Below are 12702 nucleotides of genomic sequence, written 5' to 3'. Positions count from 1 at the left end.
ACTTGGGCAATCTTCTCAAAACAGGCAGCCTCCACCTTTATGAGCAAAACACTAGATGAAAATAAACTAGATTGTGTTATTGTGCTTCTGGGTATGATCATGTGAGTGGCGGGCTACCATTTATTATTATTGTTGCTTGTGTTGCAAATAACTTTTTCCTTATGAATGAATTGTGAAAATTGGACAACAGATGAAGCCTCAGGAATCTGGAAAACCAATAGATAGGGATATCATTCTCAGTCAAATATGAAAATAAAACATCAGTAGGAGTGCAAAGTGCCATGTGGTTTTATAAAGGCATGTAGCTAAGAATTTAGAACATGTTTGAATTAGCCAGAAGACATGGGCTGATCCTGAAATTACCCTCATCCACAAAGGAGTATGATACCAAGGAGAATTCTCAATGTCTGTCTTCATGCCCCTTCAACATGTTACCACTTCAGTGGCTACAAACCTTGATTTGGGACAGGACTTCAAGTTCTGTATCTGTGTAAATATCTCAGTCTTTCTCTTTGTGAAGTCAGAGTGATTTAGGGACCTGACTGATAGGGTGACAAATGATGTCAGAAGTGAATTTTATTTATGGTTGATGAAGAGCATTGCTATTAGGTCTGTATTTGTTACCAAAGTTCTGAGGGGAAGGCAAGAGCAGTAAAGATGACCCTGTCCCTGGGAGAGTATATGTGACAAAATTTGAGACTCTAACATTGACACATTGAAAGACCTTCAAGGGCATTTGCTCTCCGTGCATTTTCATGATGTCCTCTTTAGCATGCAATAAGCAGTACCGCAATAATTTCAATAATCATCACATATTTAACTTCATGGCAGTATGGATAAGTGATTCTTTTTTTAACTGATTGTATCATTAACATTGTTAGTTGCTCTTCTTAAATTATAGCAATGTGTGGTCTGTAGAAAGTACACTAACATTTGAGTAAGAGACTTCCGTGGGCTGGCAGGTGGCATGGTGGTTAAGGTGTGGGACTCCCACCTGGCTGACCTTGCTTTGAGTCCTGGACCTGGTAGCTTGCTTTCTCACTTTCCCTCTCTCTCTCTCTGGAAAATGATGAAGAGCATTGCTATTAGGTCTGTATTTGTTACCAAAGTTCTGAGGGGAAGGCAAGAGCAGTAAAGATGACCCTGTCCCTGGGAGAGTATATGTGACAAAATTTGAGACTCTAACATTGACACATTGAAAGACCTTCAAGGGCATTTGCTCTCCGTGCATTTTCATGATGTCCTCTTTAGCATGCAATAAGCAGTACCGCAATAATTTCAATAATCATCACATATTTAACTTCATGGCAGTATGGATATGGGCATTTGTTCTTCAAGTGATTCTTTTTTTAATCGATTGTATCATTAACATTGTTAGTTGCTCTTCTTAAATTATAGCAATGTGTGGTCTGTAGAAAGTACACTAACATTTGAGTAAGAGACTTCCGTGGGCTGGCAGGTGGCATGGTGGTTAAGGTGTGGGACTCCCACCTGGCTGACCTTGCTTTGAGTCCTGGACCTGGTAGCTTGCTTTCTCACTTTCCCTCTCTCTCTCTCTGGAAAATAATAATAATAATAATAATAATAATAATAATACATAATATTAAATGAAGTAATTCTTTAAGAAGAAAAGAATTCCTACTCCTCTTTCCTAAATTATTTCTGTAATCTTTTGGTAACTTAGTTTTCTTCATAAAGAAGGGAAACATTGTTGTTATCTACTTTCTTCATATGGCTGCAGGATATCTTTTAGTGGCATGAGATGGTGTATGTTATACATAAGAACACTATGGAAATAAAACAAAGTAAAGTGTACAGTGAATTCTGTTTTCTGGTTGTTTTGTTTATATAAACATAGTCATAAGGTTGTTTAAAACTTCTGTAAAGCCTACAATGAATTTTTTGATAATTTCCCCTCAAAAAAATCCAAATGGAATATGATTTTTTTTTGCTTCTAAAAACACATGGACTAGATTAATGAATCAATAGGTAGAAAATGAAACATCACTGTATACATTTATTTCTCTCCCCCCCCAAAAAAAAGTAAATACAGAAAGTAATATATCTGTTATTATCTGGATTTGGGAGTTACTTCTTACTGCAAAGTATCTTGAGATAGTTTTGTCTGATGGTATTTAATTACCATTAAAAGTTCTTGTTATATTGTCCCTTGAAATAATTGAAATCACCTAAATAAATTTTCCTATCTCTATTTAATAAAATAGGGAATCCAGAAGATCAATTTAAATACAGAATGGAGAATAAAGCTATCTCGATATTTTCTTTTAAATTTCACATTACACAAACAGTTATTGGAAGAGAAAAAAAGATAAAGTCTAAGTGTGAATTGTCAAAATATAAAATAGTAATAAAGGCTGTCTTTATGTGAAAGTACATATTTTGTGTGCATGTTTTTGCATTAGAGACATGATCAGTACCTTCATTTTCTTGAACTACTCTGGCATATTGTATTTTTTATGTATTATTTAATATCTTTTGTTTTCTTTTCTTTTAAATAGCAAATGCCAGTCTTCTTGGAGGAGGAGGTGGTAAGTCCTGAACATTACTTAACTTTTAAAGTATGTTTTTATTACTACACCAACCTTTAGACGTTCAGTAAGTTCTGTGATGCTTTAAAGAGAATTAATTCTGTTGTAATTATAACCACAAAAAAATCTTCCAGAAAATATATAAATATTATAAATATTTATATTTAAAATAGAAATACTTGGGTTTATCTAAATTTTATTATAACTGACTTCAAAATATGCATAACTTGTTTTTTCTTCTTGTCAAACTTTGTATTTCTACCTTTGGGGTAACATATAAGAGCTATAAGCTAGATGTAAACACACATAGCACTTGGCAGTGTCACATTTAATAGGAGTTCTCTAAAAGCAGTACATTTGGAGACCTTGGTTTCTATTTTCACAGTAATGACTTTCTATTGTTCTACGTGGCTATGTAGCCTGAGAGCTTACTTTATCAGCCACTAGCTTTGAAAAAGAAAAAAGTAATTAGTATTGGCACATTGCCCCCTTACTCCCTCTGTCTTCTCCCTGCCCCTCCACTTGGTTAGAGAAGACAAAATGCTCAAAGTGAGATTCTATATAGTACTGGGAATATTTTTGGTACTGAAATCTTGTAACTACGTTTGTGTGTGTGTGTGTGTGTATGCGGTGGTGATGTTGGTTTTTTGTTATGTTTTGTTTTGTTTTAAGACAGGGTCTCACTGTGTCATGAGACTCAATCTCCCAAGTATCTGGGACTGTAGGAGTGCAGAACTGTGCCAGACTCTTTAGGGCTGGTTAGAAATGAACCTGGTGTTCACACATGGCCTCTGCCTGCTAAGCAACTCCTCCAATGCACACTACCGCAGCTGGGGCTGTTTTTTTTCTAGGTTAGGATGATGAAAGTTTTTTTAACCCCACTGCATAAAATATAATAAGGGAGAAAATGCATATAATAGAATAAGATCTTTTCATTATCAGATGCAGGTGGATATTACAGATTTGTTTTTCCTCTCTCTCTTGCTTTCTCTTTTCATATTCTACATAATTAAAGTAAGTAGGGTTAAACAAAGATTTAGGCTTTCAAAAAATTTCCTGGCTTTCATCAGGAGGTCTCAGTATAATTTTTATCTGCAAGTTAAAAATTAAACTATTTTGTTCCTATGTAAGAATTAGCTGGTTTTAAAAACAGAATCTTGAAAATAGGAATATTTGGAAAGAGTTTGAATTAGCTAATGCTATTCATAGTATCAGAGTATTGTGGAAAATGAATATGGAATTTGAAGTTGTCCATATTGGGTGAAGGCTGCATTAAGAGTTACTATGGCACTTGATATCCCTGGACCTTAGATTCCTTATCTGCTCTTTATGCGAGAAACTGAAAGATTGGACGATATAATGGCAGAGATAGTGAATGTAGATATTAGAGACTGTATAGGAGGGGGTGGACAGTGGGGAGTAGGAAGGAGGAGCTCTGGAAAAACAAAACAAAAACCAAAAACATTTAACAGACCCAAGAATGGAAAGTAAACTATTGAGGATGATGTGTATGGCAATATTTTTTACTTACCTGACATGCAATGTATGTATGCTTTGAAAAATCATATTATATGCTATAAAGACACACAATAATGAAATGTAAGTAAAATATATATATATATATAAATGAATATAGGGTTAACTAGTCATAATTACAATTAATTATTATAATGGGCATAATAAATAGCTATGTTTATCATGAAAATTTTAAAAAAGTCTGGTATAGAGATAGTAGGAGATTAATATCTGTATCTTTTCTTTTTCCCTCAATTTTTTAGAAAATTTAAATTGGTAGGACTTTTGTTTGAATTATATTTTTAGAAAGTATTAGGGAAAATTTTTCTTAGGAGTTAGATTTCCAGTAATTTTTCCTCTTTCTATATTCTATACTGTGTGAAGAAAACATTAAAATAAATTGTTTATAGTGCTTATTTTCTTATAAGACATATTAGTAGTTTAAAAGATCTGACTAATACTATTAATAGCAAAAAAGGACATTAAAAGTGAGTAAGTCAGACTATGAAAAACAAATACTGTATGTCCCCGTTCAATGTATATGAGATATCTACACTCTAGGCAGAAATGAAAAGATCTGCAGATGTAATAGTAGGGAGGACAAGTGAAGATACCAGAGACTGTATAGGAGGGGAGTGGAGAGTAGAAGATAGGTAGGGGGGATCAGGAGAAAGAAATACTTAACAGATCTAGAATGTACAGTTCTCTATTGAAAATTATTTTTATGGTAATAGCCTTGATTTGTTTGTCACATCCTGCATGGATACTTTGAAAAACTATATTGTGTGCTATAGGGATGTATAACAACAATGAAATGTGAATAAGAAACCATAAAATAAAAAGAAAAAGAGAAAAAAAATGGAGTCTGCATAAACATGTTAAGCAACAGATTAATAGCTAGACAATTCGTGTATTGCCTTTGATGACTTCTAAAAACTTGACTACTTTTATAAGGGATCTTCACAAAGTACATGGAGGGCTACAGAGTGGCGTAGCAGTAGTGCCACACTCTGCAGTGCTGGACTCATGTGGCAAGATCCCAGCTTTGTGTCCTGAAGCTTCTTAGTACATACCAGGTGTGTGCACATGCATCCATGTGACCATGACCTAGACTGGTTGAGGCTGAGGGTGGATTGGGAGGGCCTGTCTCTCACTGTCTCCTCTCTCATGGAAAAAATGAATTTAAGACAAAAGTTTATGGAAAATTATGAAAAAAAAACCCTGTGCTTGAATTTCAAAATTTTCTTGCAGTAAATTCGTTCTTTAATTCCCTTTATCTACAGACTATTTGGCGTCCCTTTATATTAGTGAAAATCACTTTAGCTGCTCATAACAGAAATCGAGAAAAACAACAAAATAATAGTAATGACTGGATTGTATAGTAATGCCATGATGACATTAAGGACTCAAGCTCTTCCTTTTCTTCCCACTGAGAACATGGCTTTCAAACTAAGGCCAGGGTCTATGACAACTTTTGGCACTCTAGCTTTCAGATAATAGTGCAGGCAAAAGTAAAAAAGGTATGTCCCCAAAGATGAGTTTTCTTTAATTTAGCTGTTCCTAAAATCCTGTATTATCCTGAATTAGATTAAATGTTCATACATGTAGTCTTTTATTCTAGGAAGTAAATGTGCTTCCAGATGTGCTCATAAAAGAAAAAAAAAATCAGTGTATATGGGTTGTCGACAGTCATGATGCATTTTTTTTTTTTTTTTTCCAGACAGACAGAGAAAGACATAGAGACAGAAAGCGAGAAATCACCCCCCAGAGGGGGGATGGTCACGCTGCAATCCCTTCTCTTTCATTCTCCTCTCGGGATCTTGGGCACGCAGGCACATGCGCCCAGCGTGAGTTTTAAGCCACTGGGTCCAGGACGCGGACCGTGGTCAACTACGTGGGAGTCCAGCAACATAGCCATTACGCTAACTGCTGGTTCCCGATGCATTTTCACATAGAAAACCACATCATGACTTTTTCAAAGACCTAATAGAATGGACTGGAGGTACTGGGCCTGTATTTCTTTATGATTCCTCTATCCTGTGTAAGAAGATAATGAATTTTAGCAAGAGTAAGACATTTAGGGATAGGGTAACTCAGTTTTCTATTTATCCAAAGTACATATTCTTTACTCTTTTTGCAAATGGTTGATTTTACCAAATTTGCTATAATTTCTGAATACTAAAATTAACAACTCAACATCATCATAAAGAAAAATTACAAGTATTTAAAATGGTTGTAATTTTTTTCATTAAAGAAGTTCATTGGCAGGTATAAATTCATTTATATACTTCTGGGTATATGAAAATTGCTCTAAAATTCTTGTATGGTTTTTGGAAAGCCACATTTAAGAATTTAATTTAAGTAATATTTTGTTTTTACCTTCTCTGAACTACTTTTTTAAAACTGATTTTTGACCTTCTGATTCAATGATCAATGTTTTAATCCTTTCATTCATATTTATAGAGTAACAGTGAGTAATTACTCAGTAAGGAGCAATCAAATTGATGTAATTCTCTTGGATTAAACTGACAATTACTTTTATTGACTTCAATTAATATCCCCTCAGAGGCCTTAAAAGAGAATTTGATTGAGTAAACAATTTCATCAAGAAAATCTGGTGCCATATACATAAATAATGATAATAATAAATGCCATTATTTCCAGTCCTCCAGAAGGCTTCCTTCAAATCCTACATAAGTAGAAGTTGATTGTGAAATTTTGACAAAATTAGTGTATACAAAATTTTATTATTTGTAGACCTTAGCACTTTGTCACTCTTTTCTGGGTGCTTGTAACAGAAGAGAGGTCTCTTTTAATAATGGCCATTTGCCATCCTTTCAGTTACAATTTTAAAGTGAGAGAATTACTTTACATTGGTGTGAATTTTCATCTTTGAGCCTAGAGATCAATCTTTCTGTGAATTTAATGTCACTGAATGCAGTTCATTGCAGTAAACACAGGACTGTGGCGACATCTACTCCTTCAGTACAGTTTAGGTGATTGGCAAATTGATCGTTTCTTTCTGTGGTTCCTCGATATGTTAAAAGCAAGGACAGATATATACCAATTTCTCTCTTTTTTTAAATTGAGAGAAGGCATGTCTGCTCTCCAGAGAAATGTAGAGAGAGGAAAAGGGGGAAAGTACCCATTAATGGGGCGTGGTCCTGTCACAGTTTCTTCTCCTCATTTCTCCATTCTGACAGGACTTTAGACATGCATGCTCATACTCCTGGAGGGTATTTCAAGATGCCAGGGCCAGGATTCAAACGAGCTGGCCATTTGGGATCTGGCTCCCGTAAGCCTAGGCCACCAGGCTGGCCCTACAGTGATTTCTTAAATAAGTCTATAGTGCCTGGATTCTATGATACCTTCTGGGAAGCCTTTACATTAATGTTAACAGCAACAGCAACAAAAGGAAAACTTTGAAGTTCTATTAGTTTTGTTTACAAGCTTTTCACCGTTGTTTCAGAACTACTGTGCATAGCTGTATTTCATATATTCCATCTATATTTCATGCATGTCTTTCGATATAACAAGTAACAAATCTTAGTGGCTTAATAATAATGTTTATTTCTTACTCACATTTTAGTCTGAGTAAGATTGGTCGCTCTTTTACTCAGGTTTTCCAACAGGTGGTGACACAGAGACCCAACCTGTTTTCATATGGTGTAGCTCCACCATGAAATACATGACTGCTAAGGTTGTCACCGGACAGTAAGAGAGGAATAGATATTTCTATAGGCCACTTCTGGGAAAGGCTTACTTCAAGTGTGCTCATATTTCATTGGTCAGAATTCAGGCAAAATGATCCTAAATCTAACTATAACCAAAAGGGAATCTTCCAGAGTTCCTCAAAGGAGCAATTGGTATGGAAACTATTGAATAGATGACATTGTCTGCTCAAATGAGATCAGTGCTATTATATATTATTATTATTGTTATTGTTTTATTGGTTAGGGAAACAAACTTTAGAAATATCTGGCAACTTCTTCGAGATTATCCAACTTATAAGGAGCAAAGTTTGAAGAAGGCAGTGTTCCTGACTCCGTTCCAAGGACCTTTATCTTTGCTATGTCAATTTTAATATACCCCAACTCTTTGGATTTGCTTTCCTACACACAAGTAAGTAGTTCTGTTTACATCAGAACAAATGAATGAGAGGACAGGAAAACATGCAGCTCAGATATGGATGGTGCTTTTCTTGGCTTATTTTTGCAAGTATGAAACTCTGTTGATAATTTGAAAACAGACACAATGGGACCATATGACAGGAACGTTGGATTGCTGACCAGGTTCGTGTACCTGTGGTGTGTGTGTGTGTGTGTGTGTTTGTATGTGTGTGTATTTGAGGTTCAGTCTTAGAAAGCATTATATTTTAAATATATATTCATCCATCTGTAATAAGAATTTTCTACATGTATAAAGTCCTATGGTGTTGGTACTTTTGACTGCATAATAAAAAATTATTGGGACCAGCAGTTAGCATAATGGCTATGTCGCTGGACTCTTATGTAGTCGACCGTGATTCACGTCCCAGACCCGGTGGCTTAAAACTCACGCCGGGCACGTGTGCGTGCATGCCCAAGATCCCGAGAGGAGAATGGAGGAAAAGGGATTGCGGCATGACCATCCCCCCTGGGGGGTGATTTCTCGCTTTCTGTCTCTCTGTCTCTCTTTGTCTGTCTGGTGAGTGCAGGCACCCTATAGCATAAACCTCTTAAAAAAATTATTGTAGCCAGCCTTAAATGATCTAAAGAAGCAGAATTAGAAAGAAAAACTGATGATCTAATGCCTCAATTTCTTTCAGATTATTACATAATAGAAAAGTACAGAATTTACAACCTGTTATTTTAGATAATGTCTTCTTTTTCACTGACATGTATTTAACATAAAATCAGAGCTTGCAGATAGAGACCAAACAAGACATTGTTTATGGGATTTGCTTCCTTCTCTAGTCTGTCAAAGCACCTGAGGCATCATGTTAGACATTTAACATGATGGTCCGTGACAGAGTGGCAACTTAATGTTGGCTTTCGTACACATAACTGTATGACTGTTTTAATCTCATATGCATACACACACACACATGCACACACACACACACATATATAATAAAGACAGGTTTATATAAGACATCTATCTTTTTATCAATAGTGTACCTTATTCCTGAGGTCGCTCTGTGGCAGGTTTATTTTTAAAAATTAATTGTAAGCAAATAGTGCGCAAGAAACACCCGGCCCAGATTGGAAGCATGGAAAGACATTTGTCTAGACTGGGAACAGAGCACATACTGTGTGCTGTCCCATTTCAGAAGGCTTCTAAAGAATGCTCTCCTTGAGCCCATAAAATGGGCCACAAGACAGAGAAGGTTCAGTGGCCTCAGATTAGCTTCTCTTCTGAACTCTCCCGTTTCTTGTTTGGACAGTTCTACTTGCAGAGAGGATTCCTATGCTTGTTATTAATGTCCATGCATACGTGTGTACCAAAAATGCATGCTCGAGGAGTGGGATCATAACTTGTTTGCTGTCATACAATCAATGCATCAGCACATCTCTACCCACCCATCCATCTTTTGCTTCTACAGACACCCATATCCACACTCTTTTCTTTACTTGTTCACTCATTCATTCAACAAACATTATGGTCTAAATACTGTACATTAGGATTCAATACTGATTTGGCAATAAACACAACTCTTCCCTGGGGAAAATCATGGTCCATGTTCAACTGAATTATCAGAGCAATTGTAAGTAGCCATATTCTTTCAGGGATTCCCAGGATTCTCCTGGTATGGAATTTTGGAATAAACATACTTTAACATGGGTTGGCCCTGTGGCCTGCTGACTAAGAGAGCTAGATCCCACATGGCTGACCATGTGGTTCAAATCCTGGTCCTGAGGACTTGAGAAACCCACTGGGCTCATATGCACATGTGCCCCAAATCCCTGTGTGACAGTGAAATAGAGAAGATGATATTCTTAACCACACCTGATTGGGGGGTGCTCTCTCCCTCTCTCTTTCTCTCAGTCTCTCTCTGGAGAATGCATGTGCCCTCTGAGAAAATAAACAAATATTTTAACATTAATAGGATGGGCATTGGGACCAGCAGATGGTGTAATGGTTATTTTGTTAGACTCCTACATACTTGACCGCAATTCAAGTCCTGGACCCGGTTGCTTAAAACTCACACCAGATGTAAAGTGGGGAGATTAATGTCTCTGTACTGACTGACATGCATGGCATTCCCTTTTGAAAAAACAATGTAATACACTGTAAAGTTATATGTAATCCAATGTAATATAAAGAAGATTATGATGATAATAAAAATAAATAAATAAATAAAAATTTTAAAAAAGAAAAAAAAAAAAACTCACACCAGATGCATGTGCATGCATGTCCAAAATCCCAAGAGGAGAATGGAGGAGAAGGGATTGTGGCGTGGCCCTCCTGGGGTGTGATTCTTTGCTTTCTGTTTCTCTTTGTCTCTCCAGTAAGCGCACATACCCTATAACAAAAAAGCTCTCAAAAAAAAAAAATTAGGATCAGCATCATCCTTTCTTAAAAGGCAGAACAAATATCCTAAAAAGTACTGTTTTTGCAGAAAATCTAAGTTGCTACCTAGAATTCCTCATATACAGAGCAAAATGTGTCAAGGGATTTTTTTGAATGTGTTTAGGAGGGGATGTTTTCATAAATTATGTCTTACAAGTAGAATGGAGCCTTCTCACTCTCCCTACACACACAAAACTGTTTTTCTTTGGCATATATTGCTCCATTTCTCAAAATCTATACAGGGATTCTGTGTTTCCCTCTTGTGTAACATCCAGATGTGGTCAGATCTCAGGCATACTGGCAAGAATCTAGGATAATGGTCAGCACTGAGGGACAATGACTAGTTATAGGGGAAGGGTTTTTAAATTTTTTTTGGAGAGGTTTTCGCTATAGGGCGTGTGCGCTCGCCAGACAGACAGAGAGAGACAGAGAGATAGAAAGTGAGAAATCACCTGTTAGGGGGGATGGCCATGCCACAATCCCTTTTCCTCCATTCTCCTCTTGGAATCTTGGGCATGCATGCACATGTGCCTGGAGTGAGTTAAAGGAACCAGGGTCCAGGACTTGAACCGCGGTTGACTACATGGGAGTCCAGTGACATAGCCATTACACTAATTGCTGGTCCCTGGGGGGAGAGTTTTGAGGGTTTGTCCCCAGGAGAGTCAGGCCAGCATGGCTGGTAGTGAACTTTGCCCTATGCTCACTGGGTGGAGGGACCCCAGTCATTGGCCTAAGGAATAGCAACAATTTCTCTGTCCTCAGAGAGTTGCATGGCAAGAGAAATGCAGGGGCTCTGGCCTTTTTGCTCAGGGAAGAAGCAGAGCTTTAGGAAGGGATATGATGCTAAACCATAGAAAATAAGGTTTAAATTTTGACTGCCTTAGGCGGGATTGATCCTGGGCACTGTAGGTGGTTAAGCCTGCTAGAGGAGATGAAGAGCCCCAGATGTGAGAAAAGAGATGGAAGCAGGGGAGGTTGGGGGCGGGGGGTGGATTCAGGGACCAGGAGCCAAGCCTGGCCTAAGAACACTCAGTTACACACTGAGCCAACCCAGCCTACCTTTGTTCTTCCTTCTTTCCTCTCTCCTATCTTTCTTTCTTTTCTCCTTCTTGGTCAAAGTAATTTATTGATTACTTTTGTGTACTAGTCTTGACATTGATGCCAAAATAAAAATCTGAGACCAATTAAATTTAATATAGTTTATTTAAGGACTGAGCGAGGTAGAAAAGTTTCTTTGAACTGGATGTAGTTGGAATTATAAATATGTATTTATATATTAAATACCTCTTTTTCACTTCAAATTTTTATTTCTAATTTTTAATTACACTTTAAATTTTTAAAAATATTTTTATTTCATTTCCTTTTATACATTTAATCACATTATTTAGCTTACAAAGTGAACATTATCCAACTTGTGAATATTTTTTCCTTGTGTAGTTGATAAAACTATAAAATTATCTTCAACAGATAATACCACATTTCTTGGTGCCATTAATGCTTTGCCTCTCTATTTTCCTTTTAAATGTCCTTCCTCAGATTCTACTCTTTCACACACACTATTTCAAGTATTCACATCCATTTACTGTGTTTCTCTATCCTTTAGTCAATCAGCTTCTGTCATAGAGTGTGGACACTCGGTATATATTAAGTGGGGATATACAATGTCTCTCCTTAATAGCCTGGCTTGCTTCACTCAGTAGTAAATCTTCCATATTCTTCCACTTTCTGTCAAAAGCCATGTTCTTGTTGTTTTTTGTGGCTTAATAGTATTCCAGAGCATATGTACCACAGCTTTTCAATCCATTCATCTGTTCGTGGGCATTTGGGTTTGTTCCATGTTTTGGCAGTTGTGAATAGTGCCGCAATAAACATCGATGTGCAAGCACTTTTCCGATTAAGAATTCTTCTGTCCTTTGGGTAGATACCAAAGAGTGGGATTGCTGGATCATATGGTAGTTTTATTTGTAGATTTTTGAGGAATGTCCAAAGTGTTCTCCACGGAGGTGAAAGGGAAACTCTCTTACACTGCTGGTGGGAATGTAAATTGGTCCAGCCACTGTAAATATCTTTTTTTTTTTTTTAAAGG

At 36.7% G+C, this 12702-nt stretch overlaps 1 protein-coding gene across 1 annotated transcript in view; it reads left to right on the top strand.

The window, feature by feature from the left end:
* The window catches only part of LOC102484555 (mono-ADP ribosylhydrolase 2), a 1480331-nt gene that overhangs the window by 535264 nt on the left and 932365 nt on the right, over positions 1 to 12702 (top strand). The window contains exon 4 of the mRNA XM_006143678.3: positions 2520 to 2549. Coding sequence (XP_006143740.1) covers positions 2520 to 2549 — 30 coding nt within the window. The remainder of the gene's footprint in view (positions 1 to 2519; positions 2550 to 12702) is intronic.

Source organism: Tupaia chinensis, unplaced genomic scaffold, assembly GCF_000334495.1.
Source record: "Tupaia chinensis unplaced genomic scaffold, TupChi_1.0 Scaffold000101_1, whole genome shotgun sequence".
NCBI lineage: Eukaryota > Metazoa > Chordata > Mammalia > Scandentia > Tupaiidae > Tupaia > Tupaia belangeri.
This window is presented reverse-complemented; position numbering and strand designations above follow the sequence as displayed.